Source organism: Acanthopagrus latus, chromosome 6, assembly GCF_904848185.1.
Source record: "Acanthopagrus latus isolate v.2019 chromosome 6, fAcaLat1.1, whole genome shotgun sequence".
Lineage (NCBI taxonomy): Eukaryota > Metazoa > Chordata > Actinopteri > Spariformes > Sparidae > Acanthopagrus > Acanthopagrus latus.
In genome coordinates, this window is record NC_051044.1 from 32,365,203 (window position 1) to 32,387,905 (window position 22,703).

General features: G+C 38.3%; 1 protein-coding gene across 5 annotated transcripts in view; it reads right to left on the bottom strand.

Annotated features, from left to right (window-relative positions):
• cadpsa (Ca2+-dependent activator protein for secretion a) overlaps positions 1-22,703 on the bottom strand; it is a 164,951-nt gene that overhangs the window by 37,546 nt on the left and 104,702 nt on the right. Inside the window, exons 16-24 of one of the 5 annotated variants that reach the window (XM_037102213.1) lie at positions 20,834-20,902; positions 16,559-16,665; positions 14,905-14,913; positions 12,020-12,176; positions 7,263-7,404; positions 5,346-5,484; positions 4,584-4,585; positions 1,965-2,120; positions 1,244-1,391 (exon numbers count right to left, since the gene is read on the bottom strand). In XM_037102213.1, the coding sequence (XP_036958108.1) occupies positions 1,244-1,391; positions 1,965-2,120; positions 4,584-4,585; positions 5,346-5,484; positions 7,263-7,404; positions 12,020-12,176; positions 14,905-14,913; positions 16,559-16,665; positions 20,834-20,902 (929 nt within the window). The remainder of the gene's footprint in view (positions 1-1,243; positions 1,392-1,964; positions 2,121-4,583; positions 4,586-5,345; positions 5,485-7,262; positions 7,405-12,019; positions 12,177-14,904; positions 14,914-16,558; positions 16,666-20,833; positions 20,903-22,703) is intronic. The other 4 variants (XM_037102208.1, XM_037102210.1, XM_037102209.1 and 1 more) reach the window with 4 other exon arrangements.

A 22,703-nucleotide genomic window follows, 5' to 3' on the forward strand; every position in this document is an offset into this window, starting at 1 on the left:
AGTAAAAATGTAAAATTAGGGTCAGGTTTTAGTTTGGGTCAATGATGTGCATTTCATTGCTTTCATAGCTGGTTCCTATTTGCAAAGTCATTATTATACAAACCCTGTAAATTGATTGCTGAAGCAGCATACAGTAAAGTGAGGATTAGATAGTTAGATGAAGACATGGATGCATGCTAGGAAAACATAATGCTCATTACTATTATAATATAAAATTACAACTGCTAAATGGAGAGGCAGATAAGGAATTGATCCATCAGTTTTTTGTATTAAGTAATATATGTCACATCAAATATTATATTAATTTATTAATTATTTGACATGTTTGTGGGTGGTAGACACACTGTATTTTGAAGAACATTCAATTTTAGGTCATTTAAATTGTGAAAAAGCCTTTTTTATTCTAGGTCTTTTTAAAGACTGCTCGGAGATTATTCATTTCATAAATACTTTTTTGCTTGGTAGTTTTAAATGACATGTAAATGATTGAAGTGCATTATAACCATTGTCCCTCCAAAGGTTCTTGTCTACAGAAGGGAGAGCTCAGTGAAAGACTCTGGAATGATAAGCGCTATGAAGAAGCTGCTGTCATAGAAACTCATATTCATTATCACTGTGAGGAATCCTTTTGTTTAGCCATGTAGCACCAACAGAACAGCGAAGGACTTAGCAATAATTAATTCATCGTCAGTAATTGGTATCAGTCTTGAGATACTGCGAAATATGAGATCTCTCACTTCTACCCCATGTATATTCAATGCTATCTACACATATGCTAATGAAATCCAAACAATTCAACTGAAGGAAGACAGACAGGGAAAACTGATGACTAATTATACATTTGGGAATCAGAGGGTGAGATTTCAATTGAATTCATAGCCACACTTACCCAGACTCTCACGAACTTTCACAAGACAGAGAGGAAATAAAAGCAGCAGAAAATGAGAAGATAGAGGTGACATGGGACATGCAAAATTTTAAATATAGCAAAAGAAGTAAGAGACAAAGAAAGAAAGAAAGTATTCAAGTAACAAAGCAAAAAAAAACAAACAAAAAAAACAAGAAAACAAAAAACACTGTTCCACCTTTATCTGACAAGGCCATTCACAACAGAAGTATGATATATGACCTTTGAACAGAGGAGGAGTCACTGGCAGATTCAGTCTTTTCAGTAAGATTAAATAGTTTCCTCCTAAACAGTAAGTGTCACTGACTCTTTATTCTCAGATTCATTGTCTCCTACCTCCTGCCCCAGGTCCATTGCACATAGCTTGGCTGACTGGGCCTTGGCATCCACCATGACATTGAACATGGTGCAGATGGACTGTGGCACGCGGAAGTCTGTGGCCCGACTGCTCCTCTGAAGCTTGGCCTCAAATGCTGCCCGCGTCCTTTAGAGAAGAAAAGGAATGTATACCATTGAAGCCAGGATTTTAGAAATGGGTACCAGTCCCTCAACCCTCCCAACCCCCTGAATAGAAAAAAATGTAATTTATACATTCTCTAAATCCTATTTCCACTCATGACACTCAATTGCTGTTTCAGAACCTTCTACAAAATGCCAGGAACCAAACTTATATTGAAAAATGTGTGTAGTTAATTCAAGTCAAATAGTACTTTAACTTCAGTTTTAAAAATTTGCATTAAACAACATATGGTAAACTTACAAAAGTCAAAGGCCCTAAGTAAAAAAAGAAGCCCCTTCTTTACCTGAGTGAGGCCAGACAGTGACAGAGACAGGGCATTAACACAAAAACAAAAAAACACAAAAAAACGAAAAACACGGTCATCTGGAAAAACAGCTGAATCTTGCTCAAATTTTGCTGCAATGCAATGTCATCTGGCAAAATGGTGTGTTGGCCAGTATTTATTCCAGGCTCCATATTTTAAAACCTGCTGTCTGACTACTGAGTGACTGTCATTTGCTTGCAATCAGACCCTTACATATGGAAACAGTATGTTACCTTTTCACACAGGATTCGATCATGTCACTGGACATCAGCTTCAATCGGGTCTCAAGGTGTTTGCCAAACTCCTCCTCTGGCCAGTGGAGGTCTTTGATGAAGGTCTGCAGAGCATCCAGCTTCCAGAAGAGATCCTCGGATGTCCCTGAGCCATTACTACAGGGCCACAGGTCAGAGGTTAGCATTTTAAAAACAAGAGGTATGAAAAAACAGCGATGTTGGTTGTACATGAAAAGCTTGAATCAGTACTTTGAATTCATGCAGAAAATCAGGCTGATTAAGAGTTCCTGTTTAATGACTGGGGAGATTGTAGTTTGACTTACACCACTGAAATGGTTCTCCGATAAGGAATTACACATTCTATTATTTTTGTCAAAGAGGTATCACTTGTAACACAAATGTTCAAAGTGTGGACTGTATGCACTTCAGCATAGACTGTGCAGGACCCATGCTAATGCTGTTTCACACACCACACTGTGAGTCAGTTACATACCAAGTAATATTAGTGAGTTACTGAAAACAGAATTAGCATGGAACATGAACTGTGTTTGGAACAAAATAAAGATTGCAGTGATTCTGCAATGTGCATTTCATTTACAGTTAGTCTATCCAAGTTAGTCAAGGGCACTTTATGAAATGTTATAATGTGTAAATAAAATCATTTACATAAAAATCCAATTCATTCATTTCCAGGACAGTTTTACTTACTGCATGAAAACAACATGATTTCCAGAATGTCTATGAATAATTAGTTCACTTAATGAAATCAGAAGCTTTCACACATTGTTCATACAAATAATATTAACTGCTTATACCACTAAACAAAAAAGTCGGTTAGGGGTTAACATTTTTGGGTGAAGTAGAGGAACAGGACCACAATTAGTACTGACATCACAACACTGTATGACCCTCCAGTCCCAGCACTCTGAATCAGAGTGCAGGGACTAAATCAGACACAAGGGGCCCCTCCTTATCCATCCACCCCAAGAAAGTAGAGAGAAGTCAGGGCCACCAGGAGCTACAACATCAGGTAACAGGGGGAAAGGCTTTAGAAAGGAAGACGATATGAAAAGATGCAAGTTCATGACCAGGAATTATTTTTACTGAGACCATTCTGTATTTTCACCACTATTTAGAGTATGTCAATACTTAGTTTTGGTGGCTGCTGAAACATGCTGCAAAAGTGATGCAGACAATACATGAATTTAGATCTTTCGGCCTGTGTCACATTCTGCGTTATATCATGGCCACTGAGGATACACGATTTCTATTGGCTGACAGGTGTGGATTCATTTGTGGGAAAAAGAGTTTATCAGAACAGTAATACGCAGGTGTTTGTTGAGAGTTTTAAATTAATTGAATATTATTAAAAAAAAAATTGTGAGACAACTGCTTAGTGAGAACCACATTTATTTTCAGTTGTTTGTGATGTTTGCATGAATAGTCATATGTACTTACATTAGGAGACTTGAAATTAAGAATGCAGCAGGAATTCCAAAGTAGAGGAACTATAGAACTATCTCTGTATCTCAACACTCAACACATTCACTAAGGTTGGGTTGGAGACTTGCCACCGTGTTTAACTTTTACACTTTTGAATGTTACAGTGACAGTGGAAAAGGACCACAAAAATAATGCAGTTTGCTGACTTGACACATCTCCCTGATCAACCAGCAGCTGTCTCTGCAGAAGTGACTGTTCTTGCAAGAACAACATCACAGTCAATAGTTCTATTTTCCCAAAATTTTAAGAAGAAAAGTAAGTAAAATAGTCAAAAATTGTAAAGTTATAATAAGCTATACAAGTAATTAAAGAATTAAAAAATGTACCATCATCCCACTGAAAAATTTAAACTAGCTATTATCTGAACTGATGACATCACCGTTCAGCTTCAACTGTAGCCTACTTATCATTTAATGCTAATAAGCATGTTTCACAATTTAAACATGGTATAAATAACATGTGCTAACATGCAGGGTACTAATTTGGAATTGAATACCATATAAAAATGGAGTGAAAACGACAAAAACAGATACGTTTCTAGAAATGATAAAATAAGTAATTTCTCGAAAGAACAATTTTATTTACAACAGCAGCATGCAGAACGTACATCCTCAGTTGACTTTTTTTCATTTAGTTGCTCTTTGGTATGTACTGTCTGTCTCTGTGTTATGCTCCTGCATCTTTCCAGTCAATATAAAATGCATATAGTATGCGGGAGTGATAATGTTGGGATTAAATTCCCAAGTCACTGCCTTCTCCATCCATCCACAGACACCATGCCATGATGTTGGCATGAATGTGGTGTTGGGCCAGTATAAAACCCAATACTGGCAACAGACCACCACATCTACTATATGTGCTGTAGTTTGTTTGGTGCTAATGTATGCACTCCTAAACCTGCCTCCACAGCTCCTTTTGGATAGTCAGTTACGGATTTTCTAAAAGCTCTCTTGATCTTGGAAAACGAATATGAAACAAGTCTACAAACACTGTAGACTTCTATTCTATGCAAAGTAAACGAGTTACTAAATTTAAAGTGAGGGTTGCAAAGCTGCTCTCATCATTTTTACAATGAAAACTTCAGGGCTGGTATTTTTGAATGTGTATCCACAAGACTCCTGATGAGGGAACAGGGATGGATGTGGTGACAGCGTCACACTCTGCAGGATACTGCAGCATATGTAGTAGTGTTTACACCTTTGTTCCCCGTTGATGGTGCAGACGTTTCGCTTAAGTTCTCAAAGTGCTATAGATGATGTGTTAAGTGTTTTTTGAGATATCAAGAGTGCTTTTACTGATAGCACTCACAAGATCACATGTATATTAATAGAAAACCTCAATGAAATCAGAAGCTTTCACACATTGTTCATACAAATAATTTTAACTGCTTATACCACTAAACAAAAAAGTTGCATGTATTTAGATTTTATTTATATTAATGGAAATTAAAATTTTATCTGAAATCAGCTGCAACAGTTTCTTTACCCTTATCATGGGTATAAATGGGTAAAGACCCCACAGATTTATGATTTTACTGCTTCCATGCAACTTGAACCCTGATGATGACGCCAGTTATCAAAGGAGAACATTATAGATTTGTGCACACATCCGGATGATTTAACTAAATAGCAATATTGCATCTGACACGATATAAAAGTATTTTGTCATTGTCAATTGTTATTACCAATGATACACAATGGACATGTTCCCCCACTGTCCAAAACATATAACAAATACGAAATGTATAAAGAAAGCAACCAAATAAGTTTTAGAAATGTAGTTGTTACAGGTAACCCTGCTGCTTTGGGCCATGCCAATTAGATGTCACATTCATGCCAAGGACATGTATGCATGTCTCAGGATGCACAATGCAGATACACACTCTGTGTCATCATTAGATGTCATCCAGTTGGGTGGAGAAAAGCTGGGCATTTGTGGAAGGTTAACACTTGACACTGTTAGATTTGGTACTTTAGGCATTTGGAGGTTAACATTGGGCAGAGTGCTTGTTATACTCCTGTGGAGAGAATTACAAAACAGAAGACAGAAAACAGACAAGAGATGAAAGCTAGAGCAAATGAGTTGTAAGGCAACAAACTGAAGATTACTCAAAATCACATATCATTTAAAAATACACTCAAAAAATTGAGCTGAAAAGAATATTTGGAGTAGTTTTAGTAGTAGTAGTTTTTTCTCATGTTGTTGTTACTCTGTTTGTATCACCTTTAAGGTGAGATCTTATATAATCTCTGCCAGTAACAATTTATAATAACCACCATTAACACATATATAATTAATTATTGGTTAAACTTAAAGTGAAACTCTAGCCAAAAAGCAACCAAGGCTTTATTTGCGATTGAATATGAGTCAAACCTTTGTGTAAAAGCATAATTTCAATGAAAGACGCACTTTTAAGATTTACCGTAGTTTCGTTTCTGGGCACGTTAAGTTATGTGACTTATGTAAATTATTAGTTATGTGACGATGTAGCAAAAATGAAATGCTAACTATTCAGTTGTAACTTTCTAATGTTCATCTTAATAATGTTTATCAATGAGCATGGCATATAATAACCATTTACAAAGTATCATACACATCTGTCGTTACTTTACATTAAACAAGTGCTTAATAAATGGATTATAAAAGGTTTCATTCTTTGTTACAGTGAAATAACTTTGAACTAAAGTTTGATTAACTGTACATTCACCACTTTTTAATGATGGTTATATCATAAAGTGTTACCTAAATGCCAGCTCAGATCATCATGTAAAACTTTCCTTGATATGTTCAAATATTGGAAACAATTCTTAGGCTGTGTCTGAAATCACCCACTACTCCCTACTCACTACATAGGGAGCTCAACATAGAGGACTTGTCTCATTGGTCAAATGGAAAAATCCTCCTGCAGCGTGATGCATATGGTATATAATACTTGGTATTTACCATCAGTTCTTTTCATGATGCATTATGGGATACTTTGAGACAACAGAATAGAGCATAACCATTTTCACTATATATCCCAACAGCACTAAAAAGTGGCAAACTCACTATATAGTCCACTATATGTGGGTTGTGAGTGATTTTGGACACAGCCCCAGCCTTTTCTACAGAAAAAGACTGATTAGCTGATTATTGAGTTTTAAAATCAAAAATGGGGATTATAATATCATATTTTCTTTTACAAATGACGACATGTTAAAAACATATTCCATTCAGAATAACTATATTCCTCAATATGACAAAAAATACCAACTCAATCAGAGGCTGTGCATATACAGAATAACATGCCCACCACTGTTTCATCTTAGTCCAAATACAAGAGAATTCAAGCAGCTTTAGTATGAGGCCAGAACAGTGAATTTTGGTGTCAGAAATAAAAAATTGTCACCGAAAAGAAACATTTGTACACGAAAAAGTTGTATAAAGTAAAACGCAGATATCAAGAGTTGTTTTATTATATTTTGGTATTATTTGGGTTTTTGATGCGTTTTTCAGTGACAATCATCAGATGTTTTTTTCTCCATGTATTTTTCTGTCACTGTCAGTATTTGTTTCAAGTTCAGGTATTGTTTTTGATGACAAAATTCACTGTCACTGTTCTGGCTCCAAACTTGGTGGCAAATAAGGGTCACATCCAGTTCAGTGCAGCTGTCCTTAATATAGGGACCAATGGGGAGTAAATTAAAAGATACATTTGTGCACAGATCTGCAAAGTGACAATGGTCTAATCCTAAAAATCCTCCCCCTAATGAAGGCAAGGATCAGTAAAGGTAGAGAAAATAAAGGCATCCTTACTTTACAGGTTCCCAGGATTCCCTTTCAAAGCCTCTGTGAATGGACTGAGCAATGGAAGACTCCATCAGGTCCACATATCGCACCACCAGGGGGGCATACAGGTCCTGCAGGTGTTTGTGGAATTTCCCATTGCACAGGTTAACTGAGGGAGGGGATTGAAAGGAAGAAATAAGAATTGATCAGAGAACAACTGAGTGTGAGTTGTGTTACTCACTCCAACACTTGTCTGCATCCTTGAGCTCTAACAAATGTGTTCAATGCATTTTCTTCCTCATAACACCTTCGTCCAAAGTGACTTACAATGTAAGTTTGTCGCAAGAATGAATCCACAACATGTCACCACTGATAAAGTAAGAATGAAAAAAAAAACAAAAAAACTGCAAAGCTGATTTGTTTTAATGTATTGAAACAATGAAGCCTCCCCCTTCTTCTACACATGTCTGTGGACAATTTGTTTAAGTTGTTTAATTCTGCTGGAGTATGGAAGCCTTTGTGAAGGACTGTCTGTCGGGTGGGATTGTCTGCGACAGTCCAAAGGATGTGACTTCATGCACATTCTGGAGTGCCTCATCCCAGTGCTTCTCTCTGCTTCGCTAACAGAGAGCATCAGTACAGTAGCACAGGCTGGTTTAGAAATGGAGTCCACTAACACAAACTAAGGAATGGCTTCTAAAACATAAATTCCAGAAAACTCATTTAATCTCCACAGATGTCAGCCCACAGTGTAATGCTTTATATGTATAACTATCACCCTCAGGCCCTTTTTGCGCTTTTATGTGTTCATGCGCATTCTGGGCTGCAAAATAAATATGATGAGCAGCGACACAAACAATAGAAAAGCCTTGTACTAGATGGTGATAATGAACAATGACGTGAGGTTGGAGTTTGAGGCCATCACTGGCTCTTCATTAGCAGGTATGACACAGCATCTCCAGTTTTCAATCTTTCTAAACAAAAGGTCGGAGTCTCGGGGTATTTCTAAATCCAACCCGTCAAACACATTTCCCCCAGTCTCCCCCGGCTCCCAACTGGTAAAAAGGCAACACTGACAAAGACCACAGGAGATAAAATGGAGGCCAGTGTGTGCTAATGTGATGCCTCACGGCTCCATGCAGTGTGTCTGCTTTTCCTCTCCCTCTCTCTCTCTTTGTTTTTCTCTCCCCCTCTGAGCATGTGTGTGTTTGTGTTTGTGTGTGTTGGCATTGGAGTCAAGGTCGATGATACACAGTAGGTGCAATGTTTGTTGTGTTCCCTGATTGCCACTCTCCCAATTAGCCACTTGAGCGGCTGCTGTCCACTTGGATGTGTTGTGTCCAGGAGTGTGTTCGCAGGGCTCGCCGGGGTCCAGCTACCACTGCTTTAGACCTCATTAACTCCTCGAATGGCAGCCCAACTTTGGCGCCTGTCTAGTGCTAAGGCTATTTCCTGCTACATAAGTGCACCGCTGTGGGGCAACAGAGCAGATGACCTTCTGTGGAAAAGATGTCCCCATGATGATGTGCTTTACTAAAGTGATGGTGGTTGTTACACTGTGTGAGCAGTGGGGGCTCTCCTCAGTCTCATGCTGCTACTGTAGATGGTTTGTTGCATGATGAACAGGAAGGATGACACACTGGCCTGATGAGCTCTAATGTTTGTATTTACACAGTGATTAAAGGAGCTCAATTGCTTTTACACATAAGGTCACATTACTAGTCATAGGCAGAAGAACTCAGGCCGTGAATACAGTTGTATAATGTCTTCTGTGACCTTGTAGGTGTTTTGTCAAGTAATAACACTGATGATTTCAAATTTATAACAGAAACAGCAAACAACATATTCTGTCCTCAGAAACCTCAAATTGAGGAAGGAAAAACTTCACAAAAAAATAAAACTTTTATAGCAGGTAGATAAAAATAGAGGAAACATCATGAGGAGCCACAGAGGAGGGATGTTTTCTGACGACGAACAGACACGCGACATGAACAGAACAGACCTACGAATTCACTATATCGAGTACATAGATTTCTAGAGTGCCATTCTAGTCCCAGATTGTTTTAGAAAAACTGGATTTTTAGGATTTAGACAAACACTAAATTAAAGTGAAACTCTCGCCAAAATGCAACCTAGGCTTTTTTTGTGAATGTATATAAGTCAAACTTTCATGTAAAAGCATGATTACGACAAAAGAGGAACAGATTGACCATATTTTCGTTTTCAGCTCAAACTCATTTACAGTGGGAGTGCATGGGACACTTTCACTCTAGCATCAAAATCACTATTTTTAAAACACTAAGAAGGCTCGACACAACATGAAATGTTGCTTGTAGTATCACCAGGGTCTCTACACACAGCTCAACTGAACCACAGCTGCTGTGACTACGATTAGAGGAAGAAGCTACTGCTAACGTGAGTTGTTCAAAAATTCTCTTTTTAGTAAACTCTGTGAACACAAACGATGTTCTCAATGCTCGTGTTCATGTGTAGAACTCTGAACAATCCAACTACTGTGGAATGATTCCAGCCAGGAATATGTTGAACATGCTAGGATGCAGTCATTTAGCTGTTTACTGTTTATTTTGGTGCTGTGCTCTACATTTATTTTGTACCGCCTTGAGATGTGTATGTTCTATGTTGTTTCTCTACTTGTTGTCTTAGTTGAATAGTAACACTCAGTTTCCTGCCTGAGAGACTGATAAAGTATTTCACATGAAATGGTATTGTATCATGCATTCAGTTATGATGGATGTAGCTGTGATCCTGTGTTATCAAACAGAAACATAGAACACAGGAGCACATTAAAGGATAATGCCGTAGAGCTCAATTGCTACATCGACATCAGAGAGTCACACTGTTTCAGTATTTACGCTCTTTCATCCTGTTTAATAAACACATTCAGTAGGAACAAATGGGCTCAGTGGGCAGTTGAACAGTCAGGCAGTATAGCTGGAATAAGACAGAGTTGGTTTCTGTCTTTTCATGAGATCTGATGACATTAAGAAAAGATAGAAAACACCAGCCTTCTTTTTTTGTTTGAACATTTTTCTCTGATGAGAAATGGTTCTTTGTCCATATCTTACTACAGCTTCCAGCTGAATGAATAAAATACATCTTAAGCACACAAGGAATTGTACACTTAGCAATATACAATTTCCTTTCAACTGTTAATTGCACACTTGTGTATCTACTTCCATTGATGTGCACCTCAATTGCCATTTTCCCACAATTTCACTTAGCCCACTATATATGTGACATATAGAGCAAATGAAAAGGTGGCCAATTTGACACACGTGAGTGTAACAAGCTATTTGCAGTCCTCTGCAGCTGAATGAGTGGACCATGCTCTGCCTTCTCCTTGACTCCCGACTGACAAACTGAAAAGGGGAAGCATTCCCCGGGGACAATTAGCGCCCTGCAGATTGAGCTTGCATTGTGAACAGTGGAGTGTTGACTTTATAGGACCACGGACAGCTCTGCAGTTACAGCTACACGCAGTTCATTAGAGAGATGGCTGGCCTGCAGCAACCAGCATCAAGACCTGACTATTATCTTCATTCAGACACACACACACACACACACACAGTTTAGTATGTAAACTGCTCAAGGCCAAAAGTAGACATCTCACATTGACAGGAATAATTTGGGACATCTGGGAGATGTTTCAGGGAGACTGGAGTGCACAGACAACTGAAGCTCTAAACATTGGTCATAACCATCAAAGAATCAAGGTTTATAGATGTTTATGAAAATAGTTTTTATCAGTCAACAAATATAAAACATGAAGGTTCTATCAACTTTGAACTTTGATCAGACTTTGACTGATACATTGTTTCTTTCCAATCATGGCACAAAATCAAAACAAATTCTGACATACAAAAGTCATCAATAAATAACATCCCACTTTCCAAAATGAACAAAGCAGGATTGGATGAGTTAGTGAAAACACATGGCAGTATTTTGATATTAAAAGTTGAAGGGAAGGAAAAGATGTTTTCCCCAGCAGAAACTTAGGTAATACTTTGGTAAACAATCTGGATAAAGAAAACTGATGTATACTGATAATTCTGCAGAGAATCTGTGCCAAAAAGAGTGCAAATGCACACACAGAGACGTGCAACTGTACCATAATGTTGGTACCAGTGTTTAACTTACTCTAAGAAGGAGACATGCTGAACAAAGGAAATATAATGGTGTAAATATCAGTCAACACAATTGCTAACAAATGATCAAAAATATGCTACTGGGTACTGAGTTGAATATTATTATTCTGTGAAATCAGTCAACGTCTGAGCTGTCACCAGCAAAGCACACACACACACACACACACACACACACACACACACACACACAGACACAGACACACACACACACACACACACACACACACACTCACGGCACCGTAAGTATTTTTAAAGCTAGCTACAATGTAATATATATAATATTCAGAATTGGTAAATAAGTTCTTTGTGTTAGACCTGTAAAACACACAGGTATTCAAATATCTGCAAATAAAGTGAGATGAAAGTGTTCAACTTTGATGTTTTACTTTTGTAAACTACACTTACAGCCCATTTTGTCTAATGCGTGTGTTGACCTTTTTTATCACAATGTGCACTCCGAGATTATGACGAACTTTATGTTCTGAATTTCCATTCCATTTTACTCTTTATTAGGCCTACATCCACCTCTGGTCATTTCCTCACTGAGGCACGTTCAGCTACTTTCCCCATGCTGACTGTTATGACTGAATATGTTTTTTTAAATGGCTATTCACTCACAGTCCACTCTAAGAAAGTCGTTGAGCAGCTGGAAGAGAGGGAAACTGTCCCAGCTGTCGGGTGGTTGAACTTCAAGAGCTGCATCCATGTCTGCTGAGTAGAGACACAGGAAGGTCTCAGCATGCTCCACCATCAGGTCTGACCACCACGCAAAGGCCTTCAGATGGAGTACAGGAGAGCGAGAGAGAAGACAGAATACAGGGAGTGGAAAAAAATTAAGTGGTTGAAAGGGAAAGAAAGGAGACAAATAAGACAGAGAGGATACTTGTTAGTGCTACTCAATGGTCATATCCTTAAGAAACTATAAAATTGTCTGATTCTTATTTACTGTAAAGGCTGAATATGTAATGAAACTGAATCCAATGCAAAGGCTCTTGACTATCACTCTCACTGTTCTCCATATGAAATCAAGTTGTTGCTTCAATGACTTCACTGCGTGCTCTCCAGGGAAGGATTCTTCACAACTCACAGCAGGAAAAACGGAGCTTGGACACGCTTTTCTGTTGGCCCACAGAGGAAACAGCAGCAGCTCCTTGACAGGCATGGCAGGGAACTACTTAAACACTCACCTACAGCTCCTTGAGCGAGTCAATCAGAAGAAAGGAGCTAGCGAGCTCCGCTATGCTCATATCTCCCCATAAAGTAGACACAGTGGAGTGACTGTTAGGGACTAGGCTTCTCTCATGCACATCAAAAACACTTGCTTTCCTCCATGCACCCCCACTCTTGCCAGGCCCCTTAAGAGGGACCCCTGAGGATCCATGGTGTTTGCTCATTCACATCAAGCTGTCAAAACTGTAATGTGAATTTACCCATGGGCTTATGTAGTGGTGGTAGTTGGGGGGGGGTGGGGGGGGGGGGGGGGGGGTGTGTGGGGGGGGGGGGGGGGGGGGGTGGGGGGGTCATGCATTTGCCATGTGCCATGGGAGCTCTTTGGGTAGCTGGTGTTGGATACTTTGCAAGAAGGTAAATTCAGTCAGTGCCACTCATGTAATCATCACTATTACATTTGAGATTTGAATACTTGCAATAGTGTTTTTATTAAAGTAAGTTTTATAAAAACATATCTAGAGAGAACTCTTCTTTCAGTGGCCTCCTGTCAGTGCATTTCTTCCCAAAGATTTAGAATTTTAACTTGTTTCATAAGTTGTGTCTCCCTGTATTACCCCAAGAAAAGATGGCTATCTCAAATTAAAGCTGCTTTTTACACCCAGTGCTTTGTGCAGCTACAAAACTATGGAAAAGAAAAACGTTGTTAAAAATCCAAAGCTGTTACACATAGGCTGCATACCAAAATTCTGCAGCAAAGATAAGAAAAATGTGTGTGGATACTGTTCTCGTGGTGATAATTATATGTTGCTTTTAATGCTTCTTAAGAAAAGAATAAAAATTATTGGGGTCACTCAATCTTATTGAGATGGTGCATTTCGGCAACTTGAGGAAACAATGTAAAATGTGCTTTTTATGTTTCTGGGGGAATAAAGTCTTGGTTTTATAAGACAAATATAAATTTTACTGCTTCTGTGCAGCAGAAGGAAACATTTTTATGGTGGCATAACAGAAGAGTTTCATGGTGTGTTCCCACAGAAAGAAAAGGGAATTTTACGCTCATTAAGAACATCATGATGATCACCTGCCATTCAGCTCTGGATGAGCGGAGTTAGGTGCAGCCAGACTTTCTGGAGGAATAAATACAGGGAGTCACATTGAATTCTGCTCTGATTCTGAGCTGTTTACCAATGGGAGGAGAGATTCAGAGATTACTTTTAAAAACTTTTAGGATTAAAACATGAATTCATCTTCAAACCCGACTGCAGAGGTGACCTCCATGGACAGGTGTATATGTTCTGTAATGCTGGAGGGAAAATGTACTTTACCTAATAATAGAAACATTTCCATTAAAGAAGAGGGGAAAATAAGGTACAGCAGTCTCTGGATGTTCTGGTATGCACTGATATCATTCAGACACTCAACTGAATTCAAACACCAGACACACACCCTCACTGCTTGCCATTGCTTGCTAACTACTGGCTATTTGGGGCAAATAAACACTTGTGCAAGTGACATATATAAACACAAATTATCCCACGGTCAGACTCACCAAGAGTAACACAAGGCAAAAATTGACTTCACAGTCAGTGGGAATACACCATCTAGAATGTCTATAAAAGTGTGAAACCTAAACCTGCTGTGATCATATTTTTCAAGTGTTTGAGGCTAACGCTAATTAGGCTAGTTCACTAATGGGGTGATAATAATCTGAGCAGCACTGTAACTCATTTCATTGAAATGTAGGGTGAGTGATGTTATCTCTGAACATTCAAAGCATGCCTCACATTTCCTCCATTGTGTGTGCTGAGGGATCCAATGGAGAGGAATGGGTTCCTTTAAGGAAAGGAAAGGCACTAACACCTTCCCCAGGCTTACTTACTTGACTTAAAAAATAATGATAGATGACTGAACACAGGTAACAGGCCAGCATTTTGAGGGATGATTTGGGGTAAACTCCCAGAAAATAAAGTACAGAGTTGTTTTCTTTGAGACAAAAAGTTTCACATCAGCAGCATTAAAACTCACAACTCTGCATTTTGTTTCCTCAGAGTCCAGGCTAATGAGTTCAACAAGTAAAACACATTTTTAAAGTGCTTGTCTTTGTGCTTGATCACCATTGGCAAAACTGTTGCTAGCTTAGAAGCTAACAAACACTGCCACAAGCACTTGATTAGCAGTGGCCACAAGCTGAAAGGGTTTCTTGGTCATTGTTGAGCAGGGAAACTTTACTGATCCTCTACAACAATAGCCATATCAGTGTATAAGTGCATGCACACGACTTAAAGTAAGGGTAGGGTAGAGATGGGGTATATGGCACTAAGACAATCACATACCTCTTTTCCCTGTTCAAACATTTCCCCGCAAACCAAATAAATCATTGAAATAAAAAACAGAGAGGTAATAAGTCAACTTTGCTTTCACTGAATAACCAAGTAACAAAAATAATGTTATTTCAATGGCATAGCATTCAGAGTAAAAAGGCAGAAAGATTGGGTAGATTGCAGATTTTTTAAATCCCAGAACACAGCTTCAAAACTATTGAGAAATTCATGTTTTCTTCATTAATGCATCTCCTTTTCCTCTTCTTCGTGATTATTGTTTATGTCAATATCTTTCCAGCTCATTGTTTGTCAGATAAACAGAGAAGCTACTCTGCTGTGATATAAGGATAGACCTGATTGATAATTCTCCATTGCTACTATGCACTTGCCTACACTTCAGAGTGTTTACTTTGTGTCAGGTAAGGCCCACTGTGCAGGTAAGACACAGTATGATGATTTAAAGTAGCATGTGGCCACTGGTTCAGAACTTGTATTTACCATCTGAATGAACACAAAACTTTGAGGCCCCCTGTCAGGAGGAATACAAAATAACTTGCTCAATTTACCTTCTGAAACTTATCTTGAGATCCCCTGTAGATATTCTGATGCTTTTAAAAACTGTACTGCAGACAAAGGTAAACTATTCAAACTATACAACTATTAGATGGAAAGTAGACCAATGACATTTCTGAAATCAATCAATGTCTCAAACATAAACTCTGTGACTGATAGATATAATTTAACAAATTGGGGAAACAGAAACCGAAACACTCCCTATGGCTAACATAATACTCCATACTAAATGGATTTGGGCATATCTACACAGGTTTCCAACCAAATAAAAATGTAACAAATTTGCAACAGGATGCTGTCATTACAGTGAACAGGCTGAAAAGGAGAACTTCTTTAAGACTTTGCATGGCAACGCCTACATCGCCTTCAACTCATCCACAAATGTCATAGGAGTGGCCTGCGGGTTTAGGTTTAATTTCATGGAATTCAACTCATATTAGGATAATTGTGTTTATCATGCTCAAACGACAGCCATCTTCCTCTGTCAAATGTGGGGATAATGCTATGCTGCTGAGTCCCAGGTTGCACGTCTTATTTGACAAATTGTTATGAGTTCAAAAATATGTGCATTGATATTTAAGAATTAATTTATGCCCTATCATATTGTGAAACACTATCAAAGAGAAATGTTAGCAAGGAAGTCGTTAAATGCTTGGGTTAGCTGTTGTCAAACAGAAGCTCAGGGATTGTTAAATAAGTAAATTTTCCTTTAAATATGGCCAGATGTCCCTCAGGATCTTCTCTATCCATTGTCTCTTCAGTTGCAATATGTTGCTATTACCATCTGATTCGTACACAGATGGACAAACAACCAACATACAGTCAGTTTGTGGGGAATACCCAGAATGGACTCTCCTGTTTCACAGTGGTAAACTGGTGCTCATGACCAATAACAATGTATGTAGCAACCCTGATGTAGGTGTGCCTGGACACATGATAAAGCCTGACAGTCCCCATAACCCTGTACTGATTTCATGTGAGATAAATACCACAAACTGATGGAATAAAAAAAATATGATTGAATTCAAGTTATGTTAGACAGTAATTAGGTTATCAATAGCACTGACGCATGCATAAATTCTGGCACACTGACCTCAGCATGGTGTTCCTCATTCTGCTGAAGTACTTCAATCACAAGCTCAGCAAGGCGAATGGTGTCCTCAAGTTTTTTGGCTGGGGTAACCAAGCGTCCTACATTCTCTGGAGCACAAAGGTCAGATGGTCAATATCGGCAGCCTCTGAGTCTTATCAGTATCCATGCCAAACAATGGCTTTTTTTTTTTATTGCTTACATGCAACCATACATGTATAGGAACATCCCTGGTCTGAGATATTTAAGTGTGTCTTTTTTATGTTCTTGGATTGTACAAAAGTAAACAACATGCATTGTATCCTGACTATATCCAAACACTAAAGGATTAAATCACTCACAAATTGTGGATATACCTGTTGCCTCAAAAGTGATCCTTAGTCCAGTCTATAGCCTCAGCCTAAACCACTGGGACAATCTCATGGTCATATTAAAATAACAAGCATGAAATATCAACTTGTCATAATTAGGGCTAGGCATCAGATAACAATACTTCTTGGCAAAAGCCTTGATTTCGTTTGTAGAATCAGGTACTGAAACCTTTGAATTGAGGTCAATTGACTGATTCAAACATAACCAGCATGAAGCAGAAGTGTTTTAATTCTATACCATGTTTTTTGAAGCAGAGTTCAACACATATATTTTACCTAGCCCTAGTTATACAGTTATACTGTAATTCAAGGACTGCTACATTTTGTTAAAGCACAAGCACTCCATGGGATAGCGAAAGACCTCCTTATGGCTGGATGTGCTGATGGCCTGTGGTATGTAGTGATAGGGTTAAAACTCTCTCTCAATGTGCAAGGACAATAATCTAGAGAAAATATGGACATGATGAGGGATGTAAACAGCATGTACATTGAACACTCATCATGCAGTAATGTGGTGGTTTATAGCACCTGATTTATTTTACAAGTTGGTTGTTTTAAGTGGTACTAAAGAGGACTCTAACTCGACTTGTATTAAGAGTAAGTAAACCATGGTCTGGATAAATATTTGATTCAGGGTGTCGATTAACTCCTGGTATATGGACACATGAAACTACAAAGTTGTTCCAGAGGAATTAAAATAATGTGTAGGCTGTATCTAATCTGAATGTCTTGATTACAACTTTGAGTGTAGTCCTTCAATGCATAATCATCATCTGAACAACAGTATGACACCTAAAGCCTAGCTACAGAAAGTAGCCTACACTCGTGAACACAAGCAATCATCTCACAACCCATTAGCTACTCAACTTCCTCCTTCAGGCTGTGGTGGTGATATTGATTTGATGACAATGACATGGCTGGCCAGATGGCTAGTCTTGCTACTATACTAGACATACAGGCGCACTGTTTGTCAACTGTACACAGAGTTATTCATTTTGAGTCTTGCCTGCATGGGTAATAGCTAGTTCGAAGGGTTCTATGAGCTGAGCAGACTGGTATTACACACAACCCTCATACTGGTTTGAGTGTGAGGTAGGACATACGATCAAGCCCAGTTTGTAAGCCAAGTTAGAGAGTATAGTCACTCTGGGGATTCCGAGATGAATAAAAAAGAGTATTTCCAATAGTGTGTCTTTTGTCATTCCCCCCCAAAAAACACTAACCCTATAAATTCATCTGTTTTTTTTCATATCACTGTCCATATTTTGCTCTCTTTTGGTTATATTTAACCATTGCTTTGAAAAATATTATGGTATGAATATGAATTTAGAACCCTAAACATATGCACCTTTCGACCTTAAAGCATAAATCCTCGATATTGGTCAATATACTAGATGGCTGGAGCAGTTTAAAGGGTCAAGGGATGGAAGAGGTTGAAATGTTGAATCAAAGTGACAGTATATGTCTTAATGACACCAAAGAGTGTGTCAGTATCATCATCCCGCTGTACAGGGACACACATACCTTAAATGGGTTGAATTTGCCATGCAAGAGTCATGACTCATGGGCAGTATGACCATATGTGACAGTAAGCTTGATTCCTTTTTAAATTACTCAGTGTGTTGAGTCCATCTCCTGGCAGAGCTCTTGTGGCTCAGTGATGTTGTGGAAAGCACAGCAGGGTGATGGGTGATTGTCTGCTGGAGCTTAAGTCATGTTAACATGGCTGAGAGCTTCCACAGAATGGGACGTCTGTACTTTTTCAAAGGGGGATTTGTTGAGACCCAACATCTGTCAAGTCAGAGCTACTATGTCAGAGTTTGGAAGAGCACTTTTGGAAACAAAGGAGCATTTATTTTTCTACAAAGTTATATTTTCTATAATCCCTTCTTTTTATAATGGACTCCAGTTTTTTGAGACAGCACCCATCATGTTAATTGCCCAGGCTTTGGTGCTGATGGTTATAATCAATGAATGCTTCAATGGAATATTTTACATTTTATATACAGTATGTACATAGAATATAGAATTAAATGGCATATTGGAAGTTTGAAGGTTGTCTTTAACCAAAATTGTCCTAAAATGTTACCACGTTCAGTTTTCAGTGGATTTAGTGCTAGCTTACTGCTGTTTGGTAAAGACTCAAAATCCTGGATTTCTGCTTTAAGGTGGATAGATACCAAAGTCAAATCTCAAGTCACCTTGAGATGAAATGCATTTTTTTAAAATGCCACTTTGTGAAGGGTATCAAGAGAGAGACTGTGGCACATGCAGCCTGTGGACACTGAGATGAATGAGCAATGATTTTCACAAAGGTTGTTTAGCTTTTCACACAAACCTTTTGTCATCAATAATAATATTCAGTAATATAAAGCATTTTACACATGTAGCTTTTAAACACATGGTCTATTATATGCCATTCTAAAACAGAAAACAATTTCTCAGATTTAAATACTTTTAATGCCACCTGCATGCAAACAGTGTATTCTTCCATGCTTTGATGCTTGCACTCAGAAAAAGTGATTTTCACTGGTAATGTGTGAATCATCTTAAAAATTGCTCTCTCCTTTCGTCAATCAACTCATTCCTGCTGTCCTGTTGTGGTCGGCCAATGTTACATTAGTTACAATGCATCTGAAGCATGGGTATATAGCATAGTATTTGATAAAAGACCCAATTTCTTGATGTATTTTACATTTTTGTGAGAATGCAGTTCATTCAAATCCTTTCAAATATTATCCTTTTAATTCAGTTTGTGCTGGGAAATGATTTATTTCAGCACAGTTTCTCCATTCCAGCTATTCAGAGCAGTGAAAAACAGCGGCGGGTGGAGGGGGGGGGGGGGGGGGGGGGGGTTACTAATGGTATCAAAACATTCCTGAAAATTATTCTGTGATGTTTATATGCCTTTGCTGTGCATTGAACAAGTATCAGGAAGGTTGTGACAGGGTCCATGGTGGTATGGTAAGTAGACTGCTTATTTTCTTGTCAGGAATGAGCTAACAGTAGAGGTTAGACATACAGTACAACATCACCTTGATCCTCCAGGTTTTTCTGTGATTTCTCCACTAAGTTAAAGAGTTACATTAAAAAAAGAGCATGTTGCAATGAAGGAGAGAAGGTGGGAAAATATCAGGTAGAGGATGAGAAAGAGAAGAGATCATTCAGTACAGGTAGTATAAGCAGAGGTAATGGAAGAAAGGAGTCATAAATAAAGGTTAGATTGATAACTACAAATCAGCACATTGGATATAAACCTGCAGCCTCTCAGCCAAAGGTTGTTCTTTGCATTTTGTTGCAAGATGAAATGCATTCAAGAAAAAATGGACACAAAGCACAGAGTGTCACTTTGACCTGAAATCTAGTAAGGGAAATCCTGAAAAAAATCTTAAAATCTGTTAGAATTGTTATTATATTTGCCAAAAGTATCATAATTTGGTGATGATGATTCAGTATTTCTAACACAGATGTATGTTCACAGTAGGAATGTGTGACTTCCAATAGTTTCACTCAAGGACTGAGAAGTGACTGAGATGCTAATAAATGCACACTGTGGCTGGCTATTCGGATTTACCATGAGCATAAACACTTGAGAGGATTTACACACAAGCAAAGTAAAAATGCATTCAAGTCGCAGACAGACAAAGTGCTGGTGGTTTGGGCAAGACTGAAAACACTGATCTCAGTGAAAGATTAAAATGTATTTGAGAGACAAACTGAGCTTCGACAATATCAAGGAAGTGGAACAAGACTATACAGACAAAAACAACGGTATAACCAAAGGACATCTGGACAAAAAAACTTGAGGTCACTCATAGCTGGCGTGCATACTGGTTGTAAGAGGAAAACAAAAGGGTGCAGAGGTGTGTGGGGGGGGGTGATGCTGGGGAATGAGGAAGGTACTCACGAATGGTTAAATCCATCACTTGAGACGCCAAGCAGAAGACAGGATGCTCATACATCTCTCTCTTTTTCCCTACAGAGAAAGAGGGAGGATACCGAGGCATGCGAGAGGCCAGGGTCAGAGAGGACGCGTACAGAGGTCACAGGGTTTGACCAATATGCGGTTTCAGACGCCCATACCTGCATTGTTTTTGCTGCAATTTCATAACTTACAAATTCAGGTCATAAAAAGTATACTTGTATATAAGGTATTCAGTGAATTGAAATCTTAAGGGCTGAATTGGTGCAATATGCATCATTTTGATATTTCTAAATATTATTAGCAAATTAATCGGAATTATGTTCTGTCGATACAAAATTATTGTGCAGTAGGCTCTTTGTCCCACCAGTGGTTTCTTCCATTAACTATAGAGGATATCATCGTTCAACTGACCTCTCACTCCTCCAGTTAATGCATTGCTTTATTATAAACTGTAAAAATGAATTTTCAAATGTATTTCATAAAAAAACATTGTTACAAAACCGAAAGAGGACTGAATGTGAACAATAACTGAAACAGTCTGCACTATCCCTGTTATACAAATGTCAACATCCTATTCTGATCATACATTTTTGCAAAATTAATTTGAAATATCAAATCTCATTGTGACATTATTTCTCAGTTCATTATTACACATCCCTAAACATAAATGCAATGACGTGTTCCTGATCCTCTGTTTCTTACATGTAAATTGACTTTGGACATTTGATATTTTCAGGTAGTTGTTTAGCTGAGATTACAATTCTTATAGCTCATTTCACAGCATTAGATACAATGCCATGTAGAAAACCGATGCAAGTTAATAAATAACCTGATGTATCAGAATTAATTAAGTAATGCTATTATAATTAATTAATTAAAACGCTACACAATGCACCATGGGAGACTTACAAAAGTATTCCACAAATGCATCATATCCTCTGATCTCATATTTGAATTGGATGATGCTGACTGATCCTTATTATTGGTTTCCACTGAAATGCTAAAGTCAGTAAAACAACACGAGTGTAAACTCAGCGTTTACAGTGCCAGCCAACTGAGTGAGGAAGATGACATCACTCCTGATACTATAACATAGGCACCAGGGTACAAGACTGTATCCATGCGTGTGTGTATGGGGTTCTAAGATTACTGGCTGTCTGCTCTGGATTAACCATTCGTTCCGCAAAGCAGAGGTAAAAATCTGTTGTTTTTTTTTCCCCCATAGGTCAAAAAGCACACCAGTATGAAGGGCAGAGGTTTGGGGGATAATCAACAATCAAAACTGAGATACTAAGGTTCATCCTCCTTAGTGTCTTCAGGGAGGTGAGGTTTCTTTACAGACATCTTTTTAAATTGACCATTTGAAGTAGAACAATAACATCTTGGGAAATGTGAATATTTACTGCAGGTCTTGCACTATTTGGATTTGATCAACAGGAGTTTCTTTTATAACAGACATGTAGGACAGGAAACAGTTAAGAGAACGATGGACTCAGAGTGCATAAGAGGAAGCCAATGAAAATAAATTGAACCCTGCTACTAATTTTTCATTCTTTGTATTTCTATATTTTTAGGGATTAACCTGTGCCTGAAATCTCATATGAATGTGATGAAACATGTTTGGTAGTGTGTCACGTGTCCCTTGTGTATGACAGTGATGTCAACCAGACAGCAGTGCTACCAGTTTAACCTCTGTGTCCCTAACACAGAGATGATGGGAAATGTCCTATACATGTTTAGCCTAGCTTATCACAGAAATAGCAAGCAGTGTGAAAACAGCCAATAGTAGTCAATAGTCAATATAAGGGTTAAAGGGCCATTATCTAGTTTTGGAGAATAAATTCAAACTAAA